The sequence below is a fragment of the Liolophura sinensis genome, chromosome 1 (assembly GCF_032854445.1).
Source record: "Liolophura sinensis isolate JHLJ2023 chromosome 1, CUHK_Ljap_v2, whole genome shotgun sequence".
In the NCBI taxonomy this organism is placed as follows: Eukaryota; Metazoa; Mollusca; class Polyplacophora; order Chitonida; family Chitonidae; genus Liolophura; species Liolophura sinensis.
Window position 1 is genome coordinate 81275683 of NC_088295.1, and position 27289 is coordinate 81302971.

General features: G+C 39.8%; 1 protein-coding gene across 3 annotated transcripts; it reads right to left on the bottom strand.

Annotated features, from left to right (window-relative positions):
• Positions 1 to 174: 174 nt before the first annotated feature.
• On the bottom strand, positions 175 to 22445 carry LOC135461757 (transmembrane protein 245-like). 3 transcript variants are annotated; one of them, XM_064738980.1, is made up of 16 exons: positions 21862 to 22445; positions 19917 to 20133; positions 18830 to 19273; positions 17867 to 18015; positions 17015 to 17119; positions 16354 to 16430; positions 12411 to 12501; positions 12115 to 12207; positions 10040 to 10189; positions 9503 to 9625; positions 8744 to 8871; positions 8334 to 8434; positions 7514 to 7688; positions 4810 to 4973; positions 4009 to 4090; positions 175 to 2617 (listed from the first exon to the last, which is right to left on the bottom strand). In XM_064738980.1, the coding sequence occupies exons 1-16, from the start codon at positions 22372 to 22374 to the stop codon at positions 2569 to 2571; spliced, it is 2661 nt and encodes an 886-aa protein (XP_064595050.1). In that variant the 5' UTR covers positions 22375 to 22445; the 3' UTR covers positions 175 to 2568. The 3 variants fall into 3 exon arrangements, with proteins under 3 accessions (XP_064595050.1, XP_064595051.1, XP_064595052.1); XM_064738981.1 differs by lacking the exon at positions 4009 to 4090 and adding an exon at positions 4187 to 4211; XM_064738982.1 differs by lacking the exon at positions 4009 to 4090.
• Between the last annotated feature and the right edge of the window lie 4844 nt (positions 22446 to 27289).

Consider the following 27289-nt stretch of genomic DNA (forward strand, 5'->3'; position numbering starts at 1 on the left):
TTCTTGGCATATGTGACAAGCGCACTGTGTTTACGTAGGCCCGACAATCAGGATTTGTCCACATACATGTACACATTTTCCACATGCTCCTTGAGCTATCGTTAGGTAAGTACATGTTTGCGAGGAAATAACACAATTAACGTCAGATATTTGTAAAAGACAACACTTTATGTCTACCAGTATTCTGTATTTTATTATCAGCTACAGTGTCATAAATTTACAGAGAGGGACTTATTAATTAATAAGGCTTTCACAAGGCGCTACTTGTAAATCTACAAGCTCATCTACCACCTTCTTCAAATCAAAGCTCAGAAAGTCAGGCTAATTAAATTGTTGTAAAGCTTTTAATTAGGTGTAATATCTCCAATGCTATTATCTGTGTATAAAGGCCCCCAATTACTACAGAGGCAACAGTTTGGCAGGCATGAATAATATCAATCATATCCAATGCTGTTACACAATGTCTTCGTGTACCATACATGTATAAATAAAAGCCAAGTTCTGGACAACTCCTGATATGCGCCATTAAAACTTGATTAAGATCGAGGACGCACTTCAAACATACATAGCTTAAAATGTACTACATACTAAGTAAGCAGCCATGTTGATATCAAATTTATAACTGGACAGGTACATACAGACTTCAAGATACGGTAAGTACAATATAAGCATAAGATTAGCATAAAGCTAATGGCCCTAACAGGTAAATCTATTAAACAGTTACCTGAGCAACACAGTGGTAAGGCTTTACGCATAAGAATTATATATAATCTGGTATGATGTTCAGGATGGGAAACGCTCCCTTACACCCCACCCCCAACAATCCCCACCCCACAGAACAAAAAAGTCAGCTGTGAAACAGCATTTCAAAATGTGTTCAAAGTTACTTGTCTGTTCCCTAAACTTTGCCACTACAGAACTTTGAAGAGCAGGGGCTTAAATGACCAATCACATCCTCACTTCATACCATCTTTTACCACCTATGGTATGTAATATAAAGGAAACCCAGCGTATAAAATACCCAGTAATGGTTGAACCATAGCCAGTTTATAGTAATGACTATAATAACACATGCAGCAAACAGACTAGCCTGGCAACGCACTCTATCAGACAAATGTCAGAGTAATATACATCATATTACACGCGAATACACAACTGGCATTTTTATATCCATCACTTTCAACATTCTCAATGAACAGCACCAAAAGAGTGAGATCACAAATAGAGTGAACAGGGCTGAAAGAAGTTAAAAGTTGCACAAAAATAGTATGCATGTATTACCTCTTCGTGTATACAATGCCAATGAAAACACGATGCCAATTTGTACCTTGCTGAACTATTACTGAATAACTTACACAGTTCATCTCATTAAACAAAATGAAAACCATAACAAAAATAAATCGTGTATTTGAACATATATACTAAAATAGAAATGTAAGAAAATGGTAAAGCCTCTCTTAGTAGACCACAAAAAAAAATAGTATCAACACACGCCAAATGAAATGTGGTAAATAAATACCTCAGTATTATGCTCTCATTAGTGTTATTGCACAAACATACATGTACATAAATTATTATCCTGATGAGATCAGATAAAGCTCAGAACATATACCACTGTATCAGCACCAGCCATTAACAACATGCTAAAGAGAAAATCTACCACTACACATGCACACTAGAGTTATACATCCTCTGTTGTCCACATCCATGCTGCGGTTAGAGATTAAACGCGTAATCCTAAAGGAAACCTGCCACCTGCAATAGTTTAGCACTATTAAGGGTGTGACAAGTGGATAGAGGGTGGATCTACATTTTTACGTTTCTTTATAGTTTTGTAACAGGTGTTCAAGCGGGTGAGCTTTGCTTACAGGACTCAACAGAGAGCTACCAGGGATCTCTCATTCCATAGTGCCTCAGCAGTACAGAGTTAATATCAGTGGTACCCAAATGTACATGTATGCTTATAAATTTTCTACAGTATATTCATATACACTGGCCATCCCTACATAAAGGTGAGCTTTCCTAACAAGACAATCAAGCTTTGCATTGCCTTTCCATGACCTAGAGAGAGTTGGACATCGTGACAGTGATCTGTCTTTTATAGCTTAACACCATTTCGTCAGTATTACAGTTACGTTTTGGCGAGGCCGACTGGTAGACTGGCATGAAGTCCACAGTAGAGATAACACTTGTCTAACCCAAGCAACTACAGGCTGAGGTTTTATCTATTAGTGTTATTTTTGCGTCCATCATGATCAGTATTAGTACAATCCTCACCTAAATTGTATCTGAAGATCTACCTTGGAATACCTCAATGAGTGGGCTTATTAAAAGTTTGCCATCAACAGACTCACACGGCAAAACTTCTTCAGTCTCTCTTGGATGTGGTGTGCCACTGATGTCCAACTTATATTTTACAATGTTTACTACAAGGCGAGAAACGGGCGGAGATATGCAGACAGGATACTGAGTCATAGAAGACCAAGCTGAAGTTGTTCACACGAAACTCATCAAAATATCCTTTCTTTCAAACTCAGTGATCCAAACCTAGCAAGATGTCAGCTGCTATCAAGAATGAGCGACATGCAGACGTAACTGGTCATCAGAACTCACCGACCTAAACAGCAAAACGGCATAGGGGTTAATTATACAGTCATCACTCGTACAAACAGCAATTTATGCAACAGCGCAAATTCAGCTGTTATAACTTCTGCATGTACTTTGTGTTGTCCTGTGGCAACTCCAACAAAATGCAAGGCGATACACGATTTAATATTTACACAATTTTCAATTTTTCAAGTTTTGATTCCATTTTAGTTTCATCGAAATTCTTGAAAATGGTTTAAGTCAAACCGAAATATCGACTCCTGAATCGCCTTGCATCATTTTGTTGGTTTTGTCATGAGCATTACTCTACTTTTTTATCAGTTGAAAAAAGCACAAATTGGCATATTGTAGTGTGTGAAGTAATAGAGACAAAGTTTTCTGTTATCATTATACAGCGTGAATTACTCTAAATAATGCTTCATAATTAAATCCTTCCTTTAAAAAGAGTCCACAGCTGAACATCATCAAGGTTCACTAACATGGTTGAGAGAATTTTACATGTAAATTTTGTACTGATGTCATCACTACTTAACAACACATATTAACTAGCGAGAAACAAGTCTTCATGATGATGTCAGAGGTGTACATGTACATGTGACTGGGTATAAACCTCTGAATCTACTAGTGATACAGAGAGGACATAAATACTCTGGTCGCTTGGCTAGGAGAGTGATTTTCCTCAGAATTTTGTAGTTTGTGTCGCATATACAGTGGAATATATACTAGCAAATTATCAGTCAAGCTTGCCAGCAACAAAAAGTTACACTAGAAAAGATAGGAAAGATGCCTATTGATAATTATGCGATTAAGAAACAAAAGCCAAAAAAAAAAAAAAGGAAACAAATTCTTGTATAAGTGCCAAGCTGGACTGAGAGCAAAGGGACAGCAAATGCATGACGGAACTGAATAAAGAAAGGTATGAAAGCATCAGGAAAGCTAAGTGCTTTAATGTAGCAACAAGAACTCAAATGTGCAGCAAAAATGAGAGAAAAAAAAAAAAAAAAAAAAGAAAGAAAAGAGAAATGTAATAGTATTGCCATAAAATCCAAGTTTGCAAACTTCAGTTATGAAATGACAACTTCTCATAACTACAGTATGTACCCTAATTCCTCAACATTTTCATATACGAAAGAGCAACTATGGTTGCAATTTATGTTGTTTTTTAATGGCCAATGTCAGAACAAGCTTGAATAAAGATTGTGCAAACTTGGGAAAAGGTTGACAAATTACAGTAGTACAGGCACATACAATTATATAGGTACCCTGATTTCTAATTATTGCTGGTACTTCATGTATAATCCATACACAGGAACTAAACAGTGCAAACATTACTATAAACATCCAAAATGTGAGTTTGTGAGGATGAAAAAACTGAGAATGGAGAAATATTTCTGTAATCACCGGGTAAGATTCCAGCGCACCCGCTTCCCTTCTCTCAGGCCACTCCCCATACGCATAGGCTTCCCAAAACCACCAGGGCCAACTGTGACAAAGGTCAAGGGTCAAGGTCAGACAGTAACTTCCACCAGTGAACAGAATACCAGTCACCAGAGAACAGACATGAACACTCATACCTTACCTGGACTTCCACCAGAACACCCAGTCTGAAAAGGTTTAGACATTACATGGTGCGCAAAATTTATGTGTAACAGAGTGTGCCATTGGGTGGAGCATTAATTAAAATTCGTGAGAAATCAACCCAAACAAAAACCAGGTCAACTGTAAGAAGGATGAGTGATGAAAAGCACACATGGTATGATCATGTGACCATGTAGCCAGCAGCGAAACACTTATTCTTGATACTAATGATACTTCTGGGAACTAAAGATTAGTAGGAGTTTGAACTGGCCTCTTTACCACAAAATCATGAGGGAATGAGTAGCAAGCAGCAGAGCAAAGTAAATCAAACCTATACTGGATTTACCATGACATAACATTTGTGTCAGCTGAGATCTACTGGTAGAACTGTCCACATATCACACAAATCTGACTGTTGTGAGTTAAACTGAAGGAAAACTCCCAAAAGTTAGGAACAACAACAACAACAACAAACACATTGTCATGTACAGCCTCTGTCACTACATCTATGTTAAGATTTGTAGTGATAAAAGTTCACATATAACACCCCAATATTAGCACTGTCCGCTGCTCTCACAAGCTGACCAGGGACCACACAACATGACTATTTACGCTGTTTAGTACCTCCAGAGGGCGTTGAGGCAGCCGAGTCGGGTTTGAGGAAGGAGCCGTACACGTTCATGGTGACTATCAGACAGCAGAGTAGTATGGGTCCTACAATGGCCCCCTCCAGCCCCATACAGAACATCCCTCCGGCAATGGCCAGGCCAGTCATGTACGGGTGACCACTGAGAAAACAAGACAACATCACACACATGCTCCCAGTTCTCCATGGCAGTTTGTAAGTTACAAGATTGTTAATGTATTGGCAATATTAACAACCGAGATATGATACCTACACACCATTAGGCTGAAAATGTATGAATCGTGACATGAATTCTTTTTTTTTTTCTAAGATGAAACATTTAATCCACAATAACAGCCACAAAAGATGAATTTCACATTAAGTGACTCAGACTTGAAGCACATCTGCAGTATAACAGCCACTTTACCAGTGGCTCTTAACTTTTTCAACTCTGAAGATCATTTGACAGGTAACACATGATGGTGAGTTCAGTACAACTGAAATCCCCAGATTGTGCTGCACAGATTAGGTGCTACGCCCCGACTCCATTAGATTTTGTTGCTAAACAGATCGGACAGCTTTAATCATTATACATGTACATTAGTGAGAAATAAATGCACACCTGGTTTCTGTATTGAAATATACCTTGTATCTACCTGGATAAAATAACTATCAAATGAAATTTTATATGCATCGTTGAACTAGAATACTTGTGACATATCTAAAATTGATACATCCATCCATTTTAAAGCTAACATGCTCCTCTAAGAACACGAAACAATTTCCTGCCATCTTACAACATTAAACCTGAAGTATGCTATTCATCCGTGTATCTTGCTGTATATAGCCATGGCTACCTCACATGTGGTTCTAGCTGAGTTACTCACCCTTGTATCTTGCTGTATATAGCCATGGCTACCTCAACTGTGGTTAACATCTAGCTGAGCTACTCACCATTGTATGTTGCTGTATATAGCCATATCTCCCACATACATGGGTAAAAATCTGAGCTACTCGCCCCTGTATCTGGCTGTCTATAGCAGTGTCTACCACATAAAGGTATGTGGATGACATCTGAGCTACTCACCCATGTATCTTGCTCTATATAGCTGTACTTAACACCTAAGTAGGTAACATCTGAGCTACTCACCCCTGTATCTTGCTGTATATAGCTGAGTCTGCCACATATGTGGGTAACATCTGAGCAACTCACCCTTGTATCTCACTGTATATAGCTGTGTCCAACACATATGTGGGTAACATCTGAGCAACTCACCCTGTATCTCGCTGTATATAGCCGTGTCCACCACATACTGGGTAACATCTGAGCCACTCACCCTGTATCTGGCTGTATATAGCCATATCCCACATACATGGGTAAAAATCTGAGCTACTCACCCCTGTATCTCGCTGTATATCGCTGAGTCTGCCACATACGTGGGTAATATCTGAGCCACTCACCCCTGTATCTCGCTGTATATAGCTGAGTCTGCCACATATGTGGGTAACATCTGAGCAACTCACTCCTGTATCTCGCTGTATATAGCTGCATCTGCCACACACGTGGGTAACATCTGAGCAACTCACCCCTGTATCTCGCTGTACATAGCTGAGTCTGCCACATACGTGGGTAATGTCTGAGCAACTCACCCCTGTATCTCGCTGTATATAGCTGAGTCTGCCACATTCGTGGGTAATGTCTGAGCAACTCACCCCTGTATCTTGCTGTATGTGCATGTAGCTGAGCCTGCCACATACGTGGTTAACATCTGAGCAACTCACCCCTGTATCTCACTGAGTCTGCCACATATGTGGGTAACATCTGATTAACTCACTCCTGTATCTTACTGTATATAGCTGAGTCTGCCACATATGTGGGTAACATCTGAGCCACTCACCCCTGTATCTCGCTGTATATAGCTGAGTTTGCCACATATGTGAGTAACATCTGAGCTCCTCATCCCTGTATCTCACTGTATATAGCTGAATCTGCCACATACGTGGGTAATATCTGAGCCACTCATCCCTGTATCTCGCTGTATATAGCTTAATCTGCCACATACGTGGGTAACATCTCAGCAACTCACTGCTGTATATAGCTGAATCTGCCACATTTGTGGGTAACATCTGAGCAACTCACCCCTGTATCTCGCTGTATATAGCTGCGTCTGCCACATATGTGGGTAACATCTGAGCAACTCACCCCTGTATCTCAATGTATATAGCTGCATCTGCCACATATGTGGGTAACATCTGAGCAACTCACCCCTGTATCTGGCTGTATATAGCTGAGTCTGCCACATACGTGGGTAACATCTGAGCAACTCACCCCTGTATCTTGCTGTATATAGCTGAGTCTGCCACATACGTGGGTAACATCTGAGCAACTCACCCCTGTATCTTGCTGTATATAGCTGAGTCTGCCACATATGTGGGTAACATCTGAGCCACTCACCCCTGTATCTCGCTGAATATAGCTGAGTTTGCCACATATATGGGTAACATCTGAGCTCCTCATCCCTGTATCTCACTGTATATAGCTGCATCTGCCACATGTGGGTAACATCTGAGCACCTCACCCCTGTATCTCAATGTATATAGCTGCGTCTGCCACATATGTGGGTAACATCTGAGCTACTCACCCCTGTATCTCAATGTATATAGCTGAGTCTGCCACATGTGGGTAACATCTGAGCTACTCACCCCTGTATCTCGCTGTATATAGCCGTGTCCACCACATACGTGGGTAACATCTGAGCTACAAACAGGATGATAGCCAGCACACCTTCTCGATGCACCAACCACAGCTCCAGGACTCCTGGGATGGCTGCCCAGTATGTGCCCAGGAAAGGGATGGCAGCAAAAATGGCTGCCAAGGCTGGGTAAAATTCAGAAGAAAGGTTTGTTAAGATTCAGCATGAAATACTGTCGGATCTAAATACATTTAAGAAACCTTTGATCCTTAATACATGTTTCTTTGAATCACAAAGTCTTCACATACAAAACCCTATATATATGTACATGTTCTGCTTTGTACTTTTGTCATACAATATACTGCATACAATTTATCTGCAAAACTTTTGTAAGGCTATCTATGTCATTGGTTATATGCAGTTAGACAGCTATCCTGAGAAATTCAAGACTAAGAATGAAAGTAGCCATCAATTTATAAGAAAACATATACACTTCATATACATGTATCCATGAAATACAGAAAGCCAACCCACAGTGTTTTTGTCCAACTTAACAGACCCTTACAGGCAATATACATGTATTTCGAAAGATTTAACTGCCAGTGTAAAGAGTAAATTAACTTCTACATGCTCTAGCCCTCGCATTAATATGCCCATGTTTTTAATGGAAGAAGCCATACTTTACCAGTGAGCAGCTGAATTTATTACTACTTCTTCCCTGTAAAAATTTTGCAGAAAGGCAGTTCTTTTCAAAAGTGTAGTTCAATTTCAAGATACACTGTAGGCAAACCCGATAGACCAATCCTTCTACTTAGAGAAAACTGGTTTACCTGCTGGAATAAAGACCACGCTTACTCCAAATGCACTATGGGTAAACCAGGTGTACAACCCATAAAACAACGCCATCTTCAGGGAAGCCATAAACACACCACTGTAAAGAAATCACAAGAAATCTGTACAAGAAAAAATGTTCTTCAGCAGATACGTATGTATGAGTGATTAACCAACAAGCCTGTATTCCACATGAGTTGAAGTTAACAGGATTTACAATAGTTGCTTGGTTTAATGCCATGTTCAAGAATAACAGGGGTTAAGAGCAGGTAAACAGTGCAGATAGGAGTGTACATGTACATGTATACAACAATGATGTTCTCCTGTATGTGATTAGTTTTGGTGGAATTTTGATGTGTCGCAGACATACTGTTGTGGCTTAGTTGTCACAGTTTTGTTTGGTACTTACCTGATGGCCTCCTCGACAGCCTGAGCAAAGCGCTGACCACTGGGGCTTATGGTGGTGAACACCTCCAGGGGCTTGTACTTATCTCCACTTGATGCCAACAGGTAAAAAATTGTGGTCAGGAAGATCACCTGGTTATGGAAAAGTCAACTTCATGTAACTTATGTAGGGAATTTTGCTTTTATCTGTGCCACTATCAACTTACATGCCAGCTTTACTAATGTAAACCAGTCTGGAGCAAGCAACTAATCAGCTTTGTGAATCCCTCCCTTACCTACAATTATAATGTTATACACCTACAATATTGTTTGTCCTGGAGAATTTTGTCTCTGGTCATAGGTACAGGTGAAATGGTGTCTGTGTAGCTGGGGTGGAGTGGGGTGGAGAGGGGGCTTAAAGCTTAAGATCAGCTATACTTTTGGTAGCTAAGAGTGCACTGGATATTGTCACATCAGGATATTCACATCAATTCACATGTTACCAGGTTAAAACAGCTGCTGATAGTAACATTAAACGCCTATAAACAAACAAGGGGTGAAGCCAAAAAAAACAAAAAAAAGCAGATCAAATGTGGAGCCGTACGTAATAGATTCAGCAGTAACAGTCAATAATGATGTAAAAAATCAAATAACATTTTCAGCTGAGTTGCTACTTAAACATGATATAGTACTATATGCCAATACCTTCCTGCTAATATCAACCCAAGAAGCTGTGGCATGTCAGTGATGTGGTGTGTCAAATGGACACAAATACACCACTCACCGCAGAGATAACAAAGTTGAGAACGGCAGTTCCTCCCCCAAACACCATGGAGAGCACGGCGGTCAGACTGCTGAAGAACAGGCTCAGGTTGCCCTTTAGGACTGTCCAGACGGACTCAAACACCTGAACAATAGACAGTGATACATTCAGTGCAGGCCAGTCAGGAAGACTAATCCTCCAAGGGAGATAACTCAGAATCATCCCAAATCATATCACATTCATGCCATTCATCCGCTACAGAAAGGGTTCAGAACAAAAGATTTCTTGTCAGTCCTAAAGTAGCAGTAGTATTCTCCCCTGGGCTGCTGCACTGGATGTGTCCGCTCAAAATAATAGTACAAAATAACACATATACAGCAAATCATATAACACAATACATGTTTAAGTACAGGTTTGTTACAGGTGCACTAGAATTATACAACTCTATTTTTTTATCTTTTATTACATACAACTGTCACATAAATTAAACACAGGTATACATGTATATCTATTCATGTACACCCAGAGATACAGAAACGAATCTCCAAAATAACTTACAGACATTAAGGTGCCAATATTGGCCTTGACAAAGTCCACAGCTCCCCCAACAGCCAAGCCATTACTGGACACTGCCTCCCACACAGACGTCAGGTTTTCTATGCTAGGGCTTGTGGAGAAGCCACGCCGCCGTTTTAGCGCTGTTGAGTTCTGAAAGGGAAAGCCAAGTTATGCATTAAAATGTACGCAGCAGTGAATTTAAGTACCTATATTATCAATGACACATGACTCAAATCAGGACGTCTGGATTACAGTGTATACAATTTAACATTGCTAGGGGTGACATCTATCCCATTATGGAATTTAACAATTGCATAGCATCATTTTTTATTTTGAGATACTCAAATTATTGAACTGAATTGTCATAGCTTGTATGTCAACACTGAGGTAAGGCACTTCTTTCCTCAGTTAAACATATTCACTGTCTTCATAAAGTGAATACAATACACCTGTACCATATAATTATTTATTTGATTTATTGATGATTTGACAATGACATTCAGCATGATGGTGGGAGGAAACCTGGGCAGCTGTATCACATCATCCTTCAAACTCTTCAGCCTTCACTTCACTAGCGTACTGTAAAATGAGGAATATTCAACGAAGGAGCCACATACATTTTGGTAGGGAGGTGCGCAAGCGTGGATAATTTGTGTTCTTCCCCAATACACCTGGATGTGATTTCAACATCATTCCTATAGTGCCTAAGAACCTTTCCCTCAGTTTGAAATTTCTATACAATTATTAAAGTACATGTACTTGAACTTTTAAGTACCTGGAGCTAAGTGATTTTCTAAACCATCCTGTCGTTTAATGGTACAATCGTGTGTATTGTCCTAAAGGTACTGAATTACTCGACAGGTACTCTGAATATGATGCTTTATAACTTCCACCGTCCAAGGAAACCCCAGCGCTTCACTGCTGCTTATATCATGTGTGTTGCCTTAGGTTGGTCTCATGCAGCTCACTTAGCTTAACCACCATGGCAACGTATGTTGTAGACAAATAAAGTGCACTCAGCTCAGGGTGACTTAACACTAAGTAAGCTTCATGAAACCGGCCCAAGAATATACTGATTTACTTGTCTTACACTCGTTTAACACCACACTCAAGAATTTTTCACTTTAACACAATGGTGGCTAGTCTTATGAGTGGAGGAAACCAGAATGATTGAAATAAGACCACTGACCTATGACAAGTTACTTTCTCCTATTCTCATGACATTGTTGGACAGCTAGCTATTTCTAGTGAACTTCATGTAAGATGACATAGGACAGCACTGTTGATTCCTTTTTGCCACCATGGACAATAAAAGCTGGGGAAAACTTAGAAATTCTCTGTATGAGAACAAGACTGAACCCAGGTCTTGAATAACTAAACAACTGAAAGGGTATCTCCTTAACCACAAGGCCACACCCCAATCCCTTACATTGTCCTGAGGTATATCTACAAAGCCTCCACCAGTTTGATATATTTTAATTTTCTTGTGCTGTCAGTTTGGTGATGTTGTGTACTACCAGGGACTCATGGGAATGTCCGAGTGCATACATAACCTGTCACCTGACCTCCATATTTACCTACCACATTACCCACAATACTCGAGTCTTCAGCACACGGTGAGCAAGTGAATGACAGAACCACCATCATTTCCCTCACAAATGTTCCTAGTGGAGTCAGGCTTGAATTCTACACCCAAATATTAGTTGTGTTAGTCAGTCTACAGTTGGTGTACATGTATACATGTGCTAAGACTAAGCAAATCCTTACATGGGTAGTGTTAACCGAGAATGATTTTGTCAATATTCTCTCTCCTGATCACTATGAAACAAATGTCGAAATGCGAGTCACGATGAAACATTCTCACCGGTTTTTCGGATGAAGACTACCTACATGTACACAGCTGTATCATATTAAACTTATCAGGGGAACTTCAGCTTGATGGAATGATTGACACATAATTAAATTACTCCATTATAGCAGACTGCTTTAAAATGTACAAACAAGCCATTGAGTTTTGACAAAGAAAAATATGATTAATTTAACAAGCCCCGTGAAGGAACAGGCAGTTTTCTCACCTTAGCAAACCAATTCATGTAGAGTCTATCCCATAATTCCAGCACTTGTTTCTCCAACTTCGTGTTATTTACACCATCTCCAGACTCCCTCACCTACAAATATGAATATTAAGCTGAATTGTAAAATCATTAACCAATCAGCATAAAAGTCCTCATCTAGATTTTCTAATTAAAATGTACTACAAACACCTCTCAAGAAAAACAAAAAAAAAACAACAACAACAACAACAAAAAATGGGCATGTATCCTTGAGCTGCGCTTTACTGAAGAGACTCCCACATGCAGTGCTGACTTACCCTGGTTGATATCCAATCCCTGCCATACATGTAAGCATTGCCCACCATAGAATCCATAGCTTTGTGCATGTTATCTCGGTTAGGCAGCCATCTGTAGAAAAGCAAGTTAAACATTCCAAGGTTATACATATTAGGTTATATCCATGCAGGTATGACCATCTGATGAATGTTGATAAATGTAATGCAGCATACTAAAAAGGAATGACCCATCCATTCTTTCAATGTTTCCAAAGAACAGATTTAGTTGGCAGACTGCACAAATTCCTCCAACAGTCCACACAGCTCACACAATAATCTGGTCAATGAATAAGATAACTTACTTCCCCAAGAGGTAAACTGTTGCTCAGTCCATTGTTTATTAAGGAGCCAGATTTACAGAGTCATGTTAGGAGGCATTCTGTTGCTCAGTACATTGCTGGTTTAATAATGGTAATTTTTGTGTCTTCAGATTACTTGTTAATGAGGGTAACTCACAAGTACATCTAACATGTCAAGTTATGAGGTTGGCTGTTATTTAGTAAATTACATTCATTAAAATACCAGTATGTAACTCATCAGTAATCAAACTGTGGTTCAGAATATTTCAGTTTAATGATGGTAACTGTGTCATAAATTTACTTGATAACAAAGGTAGTCTACTCAATCATGTCAGGTGGTTGAATGTAACTCACTGTTTCATGTCAAAGAGAAGACTGTTGTTCAGTACATTATTAGGCAATGATGGTAACTTACTGTGTCATGTCAGGAGGTAAACAGTTGTTAATTACATTACTGGGCAATGATGGTAACTTACTGTGTAATGTCAGGAGGCACACTGTTGTTCAGTACATTACTGGGCAATGATGGTAACTTACGGAGTCATCTCAGAAGGCACACTGTTGTTCAGTACATTACTGGGCAATGATGTCACTTACTGTGTCATGTCAGGAGGCAGACAGTTGTTCAATACATTGCTGGGCAATGATGGTAACTTACTGTGTCATGTCAGGAGGCAGACAGTTGTTCAATACATTACTGGACAATAATGGTAACTTACTGTGACATGTCAGGAGGCACACTGTTGTTCAGTACATTACTGGACAACGATGGTAACTTACTGTGTCATGTCAGGAGGCAGACAGTTGTTCAATACATTGCTGGGCAATGATGGTAACTTACTGTGTCATGTCTGGAGGTAGATTGTGTTCAGTACATTACTGGGCAATGATGGTAACTTACTGTGTCATGCCAGGAGGCAGAGTGTTGTTCAGTACATTACTGGACAATGATGGTAACTTACTGTGACATGTCAGGAGGCACACTGTTGTTCAGTACATTACTGGACAACGATGGTAACTTACTGTGTCATGTCAGGAGGCAGACAGTTGTTCAATACATTGCTGGGCAATGATGGTAACTTACTGTGTCATGTCTGGAGGTAGATTGTGTTCAGTACATTACTGGGCAATGATGGTAACTTACTGTGTCATGCCAGGAGGCAGAGTGTTGTTCAGTACATTACTGGACAATGACGGTAACTTACTGTGTCATGTCAGGAGGTAATCGGTTGTTCAGTACATTACTGGGCAATGATGGTAACTTACTGTGTCATGTCAAGAGGTAGGCTGTTGTTCAGTACATTACTGGGCAATGATGGTAACTTACTGTGTCATGTCAGGAGGCACACTGTTGTTCAGTGCATTACTGGGCAATTATGGTAACATACTGTGTCATGTCAGGAGGCAGGCTGTTGTTCAGTACATTGCTGGGCAATGACGTAACTTATTGTGTCATGTCAGGAGGCAGACTTGTTCAGTGCATTACTGGGCAATGATGGTAACTTACTCAGTCATGTCAGGAGGCAGATTACATTGCTGGATAATTTCTGGGCAATGATGTAACTTACTGTGTCATGTCGGGAGGCAGACTGTTGTTCAGTACATAATTGGACAATGATGGTAACTTACTCAGTCATGTCAGGAGGCAGACTGTTGTTCAATGCATTGCTAGATAATTTCTGGGCAATGATGTAACTTACTATGTCATGTTGGGAGTCAGACGGTTGTTCAGTACATTAACGGGAAACGATGTAACTTATTGTGCCATGGCAGACTGTTGTTCAGTACATCATTGGACAATTATGGTAACTTACTGTGTCATGTCAGGAGGCAGACTGTTGTTCAGTACATTACTGGGCAATGACGGTAACTTACTGAGTCATGTCAGGAGGCAGACTGCTGTTCAGTACATTGCTGGGCAATGATGGTAACTTACTGTGTCATATCAGGCAGTAGACTATTGTTCAGTACATTACTGGGCAATGATGGTAACTTACTGTGTCATGTCAGGAGGCAGACTGTTGTTCAGTACATTGCTGGGCAGTGACGTATCTTACTCTGTCATGTCAGGCGGTAGACTGTTGTTCAGTATGTTGCTGGGAAATGACGTAACTTACTGTGTCCTGTCAGGAGGTAGACTTGTTCAGTACATTACTGGGCAATGATAGTAACCGGTCGAAAGTGGGAAGGTCTGCCAGCAACCTGCTGATGGTCGTGGGTTTCCCCCAGGCTGTGTCCGGTTTCCTCCCACCATAATGCTGGCCGCCGTCATATAAGTGAAATATTCTTGAGTTCGGCGTAAAACACCAATCGAATAAATAAATATATAAATGATGGTAACTTACTCAGTCATGTCAGGAGGCAGGCTGTTGTTCAGTACATTACTGGGCAATGATGTAACTTACTGTGTCATGTCAGGAGGCAGGCTGTTCTTCAGTACATTACTGGGCAATGATGTAACCTACTCTGTCATGTCAGGAGGCAGACTGTTGTTCAGTACATTACTGGGCAATGACGGTTACTTACTGAGTCATGTCAGGAGGCAGACTGTTGTTCAGTACATTGCTGGACAATTACTGGGCAATTATGTAACTTATTGTGTCATATCAGGAGGCAGGCTGTTGTTAAGTATTGCTGGGCAATGACGTATCTTACTCTGTCATGTCAGGAGGTAGACTTGTTCAGTACATGCTGGCCGCCGTCATATAAGTGAAATATTCTTGAGTACGGCGTAAAACACCAATCAAATAAATAAATATATAAATGATGGTAACTTACTCAGTCAGGAGGCAGGCTGTTGTTCAGTACATTACTGGGCAATGATGTAACTTATTGTGTCATGTCAGGAGGCACACAGTTGTTCAGTACATTGCTGGTTAATGACGGTAACTTACTGTGCCATGTCAGGAGGCACACTGTTGTTCAACACATTACTGGGCAATGGTGGTAACTTACTGTGTAATGTCAGGAGGTAAACGGTTGTTCAGTGCATTACTGGTTAATGATGGTAATTTACTGTGTCATGTCAGGAGGCAGAGTGCTGTTCAACACATTACTGGGCAATGGTGGTAACTTACTGTGTAATGTCAGGAGGCAGAGTGTTGTTCAGTACAATACTGGGCAATGATGGTAACTTACTGTGTCATGTCAGGAGGTAGACTGTTGTTCAGTGCATTACTGGGCAATGATGGTAACTTACTGTGTCACATCAGGCAGTAAACTGTTGTTCAGTACATTACTGGGCAATGATGGTAACTTACTGTGTCACGTCAGGAGGTAGACTGTTGTTCAGTGCATTACTGGGCAATAATGGTAACTTACTGTGTCATGTCAGGAGGCACACTGTTGTTCATTGCATTACTGGGCAATGATGGCAACTTACTGTGTCATGTCAGGCAGTAGACTGTTGTTCAGTACATTACTGGGCAATGATGGTAACTTACTGTGTCACGTCAGGAGGTAGACTGTTGTTCAGTGCATTACTGGACAATAATGGTAACTTACTGTGTCATGTCAGGAGGCACACTGTTGTTCATTGCATTACTGGGCAATGATGGTAACTTACTGTGTCATGTCAGGAGGCAGACTGTTGTTCAGTACATTACTGGGCAATGATGGTAACTTACTGTGTCATGTCAGGAGGCAGACTGTTGTTCAGTACATTGCTGGTTAATGTCACCATCTGAATACTTTCCTGGTGAACCTGTGGATCAAAGACCACTAACATCATATGATGCAAAAAAGATTCTTGTCTATATACCTCGTAAACTAACAGAAGCAACAGATAATAAAAAAAACAATAGATATGGCCAGTCAGTGACAATGACATCACCAATCCATGTCAGTGGGATTAACTTCACTGTTTTTAAGTATTAACTTTTGCATGCCTAAAAATATATAATTTGTATGGATTTAATTCACTGAATGTAATACTTGTGAAAGAGTTCACTAAAATATCAGCAATCTGTCATAAGGGAGGCAGAAGCATGACAGAGGCTGCATGAACTGATTTGTCTCTGAAAGTACATGTATCTTTCAAAACTACAGACCCCCCCCCCCCCCACCTGCCCTCCCCCTGCTGATCCAGCAGTCAGGAGCTTTATTCCAAAGGAAAAACTCCTTGGTCAAGCACTAGTATGATGCAGCCAGAAAACACAGCATAACATATAAGCCATGGGGGTTCCATTACCTTGCTGCTGTATGCAGGCTTCTCCTGTGACAGGGCAGAAGCTGCAATTATTACTAACCATAGCATTTGTACATTTTCTTGAGTGTACCAGCACTCACCTGAACAGCAAAGAAGATCATGAAGAGCAGAGTGCCAACAACCAGGGTCAGGATGAGCAAAATACTAGTAGCTGTATCTAAAGACTGTTCCAGAATTGAAATCACCTTTTAAAAAGATAATAAAACCGTTGACATATAACAGTAAAAACCATGAGGACTATCAAAGAACAGAGAGCTATACAGACAAAGGGAGACAACTAATGTTCAATGCATCCCTCATCAGTGCCGACACAAAAACTGACCTATAATTTTTTCTTGATAAAGAGAAACTCTGATTCTGGTAATTCTGTGGGAGTCTGTATTTTTCATGCCCCTGTTGTCATGTCTCAATACAATGCCACTCATACTGACTGCCACTGCAAGTGTTTGGAGTATTCGAAAGGTAAAATTTCATACACAAGCCCAACAAATTTGGAAACATTTTTCATGTCATCTTCTGATAATTTATGCACAAAATTAAACGGAGAGTTTATATACAGACAACCTACATCTTCAACATTATGTGAAATAAACCAAACCAACAGCTGCTGTCTTACAAGTTATGACAATGATTCATATACATGGCTCTGACAAATAAAATTCAACACAGCAAATGTAACATCAACGTGAAAGTTCTAATCATAATTCCTCAGTGCTACAGGTATATATCCGGGGTGGGTGGGTGGGGGGTGTGGGGGGCGACATCATGAACATTTGTCTGAAACACTGTTTATATGACCAGACAGTGACTGAATCCATCCAATCACCCACTTCAAGCATGCTCTAAAACATAACGACATCAAATGTACCTGTACCTGCAGCTCCAAGGGTGACTGTTCAGCAAATGTTATAGATAGAACAACTGAGATTTACCTTTCTGTCACAGGACATAACTAGCTTGAAGAATCCCTTCACAGGTTTTGGGGCTAACACCTCTTGTCGAGTCTCTACCCAGCTCCTCAGAGTCTCACGCAGATGCTTAACTTTATCTCCCAGTAAACCTCCCTCACAGAACTGGGAGCCTGTAACAAACAAGGGAATAGGTGTTCAGTATGTTACAAATCAATAGTCTCTTTATTTCAAAATGTCTAAAACAAGACACCTAAAGGCAATTTTTCACTAAATTCTCTGAACTTGGTGAGTAAACTGCAAGACACAGATATTTCAGCTTTTAGAAAAAAATCCAAATCATGAAACGCATAGGTAAGGCCAAAAGGTAAAATATACAGCATGGGTGGATGATAATGAAGCTCAGAGGGGGGAACACTGCACCATGCCAAGTACCTGACCTGGCATCAGTTTAAATCTAAAGCATAATATCAGCATTCATCATGGTGAACCATGAGATCTATGCCCAGTAACACCAGAGGGTCATCACAGACTGTATTATGTGATAAACAAAGACTTAGCCAGAGGAAAATAATCATTACAGGTGAATTGCATTTTATCTTGAGAATAATCAAAATATGCAATCCTGCCTAGTCAGTATTATGTTCAGTTATTGCAGAATAGCAGAGTTTATAGGTCGGCATATTACAAAAAAAAAAAGGCTTGCTTAAGGCCTTCTCAATCCTGAAGTACATGTATTTTGTATCAGTTTTCTCTTGCCAGGAGACAACATGCTAAGCAATCTCCAGGCATGATAAAATTCCATCATCAATGTTTAAAAAATTTAAAATTCTGCTGACTTTGTAATATTTTGGCTTACAAAAATGCACCACTGCAAGAGTACAACAGTGTGGTTTAAACCTGAAGTCAAAAGTACTTTAAAGATGGTGTTCATCTCCTCCAGTGACTTAAGACCCTATCCATAGAAAAATATACAAATTAACTTACCAAGCTTTTTGACCAGCATAACAAAAAATGGGAGAGGGAGGAGAAGCTGAAGAATCCAGACGTGGGTCCATAGTTTGAGTAAGACAATTCCATAGAAAAGGGCTATGAAGCACTTGTCACTCAGGGAACGGTCTTTCTTCTCCATTACATCAAGGGTGAGATCTTGGCGTTTAGACTTGTCGCGTGTATCTGTGGAGGAAGAGCCAGGGGAGCGCAGACTGCTGACAGCTGGGCTGACTCGCGGAGCACGGACTTCTTCCACTCGTGCCGGGGCACTTGTTGGTCGCGGCACAGTGCCCACAGATGAACCCGCCTCATGAGGATCAGCCGCCTGCTCAGTAACAGTCTCAGACTTTGAAGGGACTATTGCAGATAATGGCCAATAGGACAGCCATGGACGTGGAGGATCAGGCTCATTTGGTTCAACAGCCTGGGTTATGGCAACTGAAAAATTGATAATATGTCCAAAAGATTTCACACCTCCTCAGCATAAAATATTTACATATCTGCAACATTTGAAGAGCAGTGTTCATGTATATGTATGTTCAGATAAAAAAGAACATTTTTCTCAGAATTCTGATACAGAAACATAGATATGAAATTGGCTGCTATATGTAAAGCACACACACAAAAGGCATTACCAGCATGTTTGCCCATACCAGACATTTGAAATATTTTGTATTTTCTAGTAATTTAGCACTTAACTGAAAGACTAATCTTTCAAAAACTTAGACTACATGTGCAAGCACAGAATAATAAGTGTAAATCTTCTACAAAATCATAGAGAAATGTAATGAATTTGATGTAACAAAGAAAACTGTTTTCCTGACTGTGGAAAAGTTTTCCTACAGAATAGCTTTCTTGTTTCAGGCCCTGTATTTTCATCTGAGATACTAGAGGTAACCAAGACTAGCTGATAACACAAATCCTCTTCCTTCTAACCATCAGCATGATTTCTCCATGTCATCTATCTGAACATTAACAAGTACATTCAATGACAAGGACATCAACTTCCATACTTGTACGGAAGAGGATGTGCATGTTTACATGTGGTTATTCCCCTTGAAATTACCCTGGCAACCCTCACCTGCTATTTCAGGGCTGCCTTTTTCTGACATATATCCCAGCACAACCAAGCCAATGAGTACAGTTAAGAGGGCCAAGCGGAGAGGGCCCGCCAGACATGACACGTGAAGCATCAGAGTCCCCCAAACAGGTATACCCAGGTATTTGACAGTTTTGCTGGTTTCCGGGGTCCAGTAAAAAATTACCAGCAGAAGATATGCAATGACAAGAGTCCAGATCTGAAACAAAAAATTGAACAAAGAAATTATCGCCAAGGAAACACATGCTGACAATCTGTTAATTGTGATCATTCTATCCAGGGCGCACTATAACCAAAAGGTTGCCTTTACACAGTAAACTCTGTTCAAAACTGACAACTAAACTTAATATCAATGTGCTTCAAAGAAGCAATCATTAACTGTATTTTTTTCAAAATTCCATGCAGCGGCTTAGGAATTTCAGATTCCAGACAGTGCTTTGTCCAGCCATGTAGACACTGTGAACAATGATTTGTCTTGTTTTCCTCCATCTGGTATTCATTAGACCACTCAGTTAACCCAGCCTCCTACATTAAACCATACCAGCTGGCCCCGAGCCCAACAAACATCTGAGTACTGCAAGTAGATGAAACCTGGACCACCACTCACTGTATAACCACTAACCATTGCTTTTCATGCCAAACTGTTCCCTGTAAATGATACTCCCCAATGTGTACATGAACAGATTGTTCTGAATAGTGATAACATAAATGCAGTGTATTTAACTTTTGCACAAATTGGACCAATTGTTTTGTAACTTTTACGTAAGCACAGTGCGAAAATATGTGTACAATATGCACCGTGAATAAATGCTGTGAATTTGAATTGTACAAATTTGTCTCCCATTTGTACTGTAGGGGTCTGACTCACTTTGATACTGTGCATCTATAATGACCTATTATGTCATAATGTGGGTAAGGCAGTGGTACTAAAGGCTCCAGTACAGTATAGCCTTCCAGTATACATGCACAGTATCTAGTCCAATGATCGTGTGCATTCATTCAAAATGCTGTGAATCCAAGTTTTCTTTGTTTTTGTTTTGGATACAGTACTTCTGTCTTAGAAGCACTGTGTCAGAAGATTTGTCAAGTGCCTAGGGGAGTATGTTTGCTTTCCTTTGGGCTTTGTATGGTATTCTCTGCAATTAAACCAACTGTCATTATTGTATATAGGTAAAATATTCAGATGATTAGTAGGCATTTGACATTCAAACGTCAATAAAATAGAATCAGTCAGTGTGTTCTATTAAATATCAAATCAATGATAATCCCAAAACTAATGTTTTAATCTAACTGAACTACAAAACAATCTCCAAAAGTACTTTTTCAAGACTACAACGATCCGTGTGTGTGTGCCAAGCAGTAAATCATAAGCACATACTGCACATGTAAACAGCTGTGAGTCCCATGTGATGCACACTCACTTTCACATACCGGTATTTGTAAAGTATTCTCTATGTAACTCCAGCAACTGTGTGTGAAGGAGGCTTACTACTGCCCACAAATGGTAAAACAGCTATCAAATCGAATGAATATATGCCCACTGATAACAGACCAGAGTAGAGCACAGGTACATGTACCAGGTTAGTGCATCTAGATTCATGTACTATACCATCAGACTTGTAGTGACTTTAATATGGTTATTTATTTATTTATTTGATTGGTGTTTTACGCCGTACTCAAGAATATTTCACTTATACGACGGCGGTCAGCATTATGGTGGGTGGAAACCGGGCACAGCCTGGGGGAAACCCACGACCATCCGTAGGCTGCTGACAGACCTTCCCTCGTACGGCGGAGAGGAAGCCAGCATGAGCTGGACTTGAGCTCACAGCGACCGCATTGGTGGGTCATTACGCTGCGCTAGCGTGCTAACCAACTGAGCCACGGAGGCCCCGACTTTAATATGGATCCATTATGCAGAACTTACCCATAGTGAACTGAAGTATCCCAGCAAACCATACACAAAATTATAGCAGAACTGACAAACGCAGAATATTTTCCTCAGCGGTCCAAAATGATACAGCAGATAAAGAGCAGGAACACCAGCACATATTCCTAGAACAAGTTTGAGATTTTTTAAAATAGCTTTCCGAAGACCTTCCGATGTTTGATCTACGACTGTCACTGGCAATAAAACAAATCCAAGAGCGAATGGTGTGCCCGAATCATTGAGACCGGTCAACCATCTGCGCAATGTGCTGGTTAGACTTCGCTTGAAGGGATACAAAAACGTGCCGCACAAAACTGCCCACAACAACGGCCGCACAAATGATTCCAGAATAAAATACACCGCGATTCCAGCTGCACACGCAACAATAACGAAAAGTATAGCCAAGGTGTTGTAAAACGCTTGCTTTAGAGCCTTCTCATGTCCCTGAGGTAATATCTGATAGATGTTGTCCAAAGGGCGAAACTGCTCCTGGGACGAAGGCGACGCCATGTTTGTTTTCGGCTTACTGTCAATATCACGTGACTTTTAGGGAATTCCCGGTTTTGAGCCAACTGTTCCAAATATGGGAGGCTCAACTAGATACACCAGTTGGTTCTTTGCAGATGTTAAATGGGTAAAATAAAAAAACAAGCCGATCACAGCAATATTTTTGTAAAAACTGAAACACTAGATTTGTTCAGAGGAAAATGCAATGGCGATAAGCGATGAATCACGGCCGGACCGATTCCAATAAATCTGTTAATGCTTGCGCTGTAATGTGGGGGTGGGATGGATTCTATTCTGTGTGATTGTTGAGTACCCTGAATCGACAGTGTGTATATATATAGAGGGAGGGGGATATTCCATAGCTACGCCTCAACACCTACCTCATGCAGAACAGGGCTAATTAAGCCATACAACCCGCATGATGGTATCTTAACATAGACATAACAAATGCATGAACATTTTAGAAAGAATAGTCACACTTCGTTGCATTACGTCACCGTTCCGAATTAATTAAATTCCTTTGTTTCACACGTGACATGGGCCTAGATACGGCCTATTTGTTTTTCCTTTTTCTATATTTTTATTCCTTGGCACAGCTACAAAAATGAGCTACTAGATAAAAACGTGGAATGTATATGTAATACAATAATACAGGGCTAATGAACTGTAAATGTAAGGCGAAGGTAAGGCCTAAATATAAAATTGGATCAATAGACAAAAAATGAATAAATAATAGTAATAAAACAACAACAACAAAATAAATAAATAAATAAAAAACATAACAAAGCAAACAGCTTAATGTAAAGTTTGAAAGAGGTGACCAACTCCAAGAGTACGCCCCATGCACACTCCTAGCCTTTCACTCCGTCTTATTCTGACACGTGTAGGCCGATGCACTTAAATTCTTCCAAAGTCCTGCAATGCATTTATTTCACACTAGTAAAAACTAAAGCCTTGCGACAGATCTATTTCCGATATGTATGTCTTAAACTTAAGTTTTTCCAAAGATTCTTGAGCACGTGCAGCGTGATGGAATACTCCTCAAATAAATAATGTAAATATGTAGTGCATATAGGCCCTATAGCTGCCTCGCACTCGCGGACATGTTGGATGTCTAGGGCAAAGTCAGTTCTTCTATGTATGATCCCCCCTCGTGTGTGCCGTTCACTTTGTGCACTGCACCATGATGTTAGACCCAACATGGCAGTGAGTGCAAGCCATCTATAGCCTATATATATTTCGATTTCATCTACAAGTGTCAGCATGCAGGTATTTATTTATTTGATCGGTGTTTTACGTCGTACCGGTACTCAAGAATATTTCACTAATACGACGGCCGTCAGAATTATGGTGGGAGGAAACCAGGCAGAGCCCTAGGGAAACCCAAAACCATCTGCAGGTTGCGGTCAGACCTTCCCAAGGTACGGCCGGAAAAGAAACGAACATGAGCTGAACTTGAACTCATAGCGACCGCATTAGTGAGAGACTCCTGGGTCATCACGCTGCGCTAGCGCGCTAACCAAATGAGCCACGGAGGCCCTCGTGTAGGTATACACATCCATCGACAGTACATCTCCTATGGCATACTATATACTATACAATATAACATAACAAAACTGGCTAACCCAAATTCCATATGCAGTTTTTCCTGGTATCTATTTAACTCTTTCGGCCACGATATACTGATATACCTTTAATAAATGGTATAGGTGTTTTTTGCATTATATACTACAGAGCCGTAAAAGTGACAAAGACACTTAACAAAGATCGTCATAATCGACTGAACAAAGATATGACATAATTGTTCATTTCTATTGATCTGCTTCATATTTCGTGAGCATGACTTAAAAAAAAAACATAACTTACACTTTGAAAGTTGTCTGTGTGTTTTTTTTTCTATTCAGATTCTTTTCTAACCATGTCAATTTTATGTCAAGGTGATTATTTTTGCTGAGGTTTCTACAGGGTCTTGGTGCAAGTTCTCATTTAAAGCTTGTCATATATATGAAAAACCTAAAATAGGCACATCGAGACCATGCCTCAGATGAAACCCGTTACGTATATTTTGTATATACCCGATACAACAAACATCCATCTTGTGCGACAAACCCACAGACTCTTCAGAATAGATTAGTGAATCCCACCCCCCCTCCCCAAAAAATGGAAAAACAAAGCCCAAGCTGACAGTATTTTAGAAATGTCTTATAACACGAAATTGTAAAAATAAAATCACTCATCATATATAGTATACACGAAGGTTTAAAGTTGTACAAATCCGCTACAGGGTGATCCTGTGATCATATTAGCCTATAACAAATCTCCTAATGTATGTAAAGCCTTATATAACCAAGCCATCGTGGCCTGGATTCGAACCAGCCACTTCACTTATGAAGGACCTTGGCGAAGGTCGTGAAATGGTTTTGGTTTTCCCAAAGGCATGATTCCTTGACCGTTAAAATTACCCGAACAATTCTCAAAATTATTGCGAGATTATATACACGGTATAGATGCATGAATCTTCGATCGGCTCAGTCAATGTGGTTGGCTTTTTAAACAACAAGTTTTGTCTTAGCTTGCAAATTTTTTGAAAGCTGTTAGTGTTTCGTGTTCTTTGGTTTATTCAATAACATGCAAATATAACACATATTACAGAGACAGATGTATGCAACATCGGGTAATGGCGCCCGGAAATGTTATATCCTACAAGAATGCACACAGATTAAATTCAGCTGCCATCGAATTGAATCTTAATTATAGCGCACACAAAGCACTATAACACATTACAAGACTTACACCCGCCGTGCATTATAACGCATCATCAAAAAACACCATCGATATTTCATGTAAACCATCCTTTATTTAACTTGTCTGCAATGCATCATTATTAATGTACAAATTAACTTGGCAAATATTTGTCACTTAATCTCGGTATTAACGAGATGAACACCGCAGCTCCAGAAGGGGACATAAGCTGATATATTTAGGAACACGTGGGGCTATTTATCTGACTGTTGTGTAGTGTCATACTCAAGAATGTTTCACTTACACTCACAAAATGAATCTCTTCAATTTAATAGAAAGTCTGTTCGAGTGATGGTAGAACGTATTCTTTTATTGTAACACAGCGTTGTGTTATATTCAACAAAATATCATATTAGCCTGACAGAATGGTTGTGTTCAATTAACAGAATATGTGTGCTATATTTAACAGAATTTAATGCAATAATCTGCAGCAATAACAGAATACATTTTAGTATCACTCAGATAACAGATTTTCTGTTAAATTTAACAGATTAATTTTTTGAGTGTATATACGATGGTAGTTAGTGTTATGAGTGTAGAAAACCGCATCGCTAGTGACGAACTTCTCGAAATGTGGCGTACAAATATGCACACCGTATTTGGTACATGGAAATGCAGTGGAAACGGCCACATGAACGTCATTGGCCGTCACCAAAGCCTTCATGGCCAATCAGATTTCACCATGCCGGAACAAATTACATATACACACGGGCCTATACATGCAACGTTAATCTGTATTGACACGCAGATGTATGTACACCCTATGTACGTATTTCAGGGTTTGTAAACAAAAGTACATGTGGTGATATAAATCGAATACACGACCTGTGGTATACCATTGTTTGTATATTTGATTAGGGTTTGATCTCCAACTCAGTAAATGTTTAGAATTTTTGATGCGCCATGAATAGCATTTTGATAGGACAAAATACGGTGGGTTTTTCGGGCCACATCTGAGTAAGGTGACGTCACAGCAGTTTCTTCGTCAGAACTTCCATTATTTGCTTTACTTTGACAATGGTTATTTTTCTGCAACGGCCAAACATAATTCTAATAGTTATTAATGGATTTTAGGTGCTGTAAATAATTTGAGAAATGTGATGGTCAAAGCATAGTTTATATTTTGACCATTCTATGTAAAAATAACTGCTTTTGTGGAATATCTTGGTACGAAAAAAGGGCAATATAATAATTTGAAGTATTTCTGGATACATTTCCCTGTTATCTGATACATTATTTTTGACTTTATGTACGCTTTTCACCAATGCGACCTGTCAGGTTAATACTATATAGTGTATGACAGTCACGTGTAATACAGAAACCAGCAGAAAGCACATTTTGTTTTGGAAACTTCACAAATTAACTCAACGGGAAATAAAAGCGTAAACAAGACAACCCGTGTACATATCACTTAAACTGATGGCAAACGTGTGTTGAACATCGCAAATACAACAAAGGCATCCAATTGTTGTACAGGACAAGCAATTTGTGACAAAAAGATACAGTAAAGAAATATATATGAGAAACATATACCAGATCACGCAGCATATAACGTTTCTTGAATATATAATAAGCAATATGTTGAACAAACAGATATGTGCACGCGACAAACATGATGTATAGCGCAAATAGATATATCCACTTATATAACAAATACTAGAAAAACCCATGTAGGTATTCCAGTTATAAAAAGAAAAAGAAAGCGTTCTCAATATATATATGTTCACTTTTTATATATGTTCGTACCGTTAAATGATATGGGAGTAAAGATGGCCTACAAATAGGTCTATATGACAAAGTGGCAGAGTTCATGTAGAGAGATAGTACCACTGGTATAGGCGTGTGTGGCACAACAGAGGAGGTCAAACAAACCTTGTTGAACAGGGTCAAAAGAAACAGATATGTATATGTTGCCAAAACTAGCTCTGCCGTCGGTTGGCCATTGTTTCTGTTGAGCTGCTTCATTGTAGGAAAAGCACACAACTCCCATTGGTTTTGACTGGGCATGTTTTCTTGAAACACGACATCTGAAGCACACCTGAAGCACATTCTTCAGCACACATCTGAAGAATATGGAAAACCGAACGGTAAATTACAAGAGTTGTCTTTTCTAAAT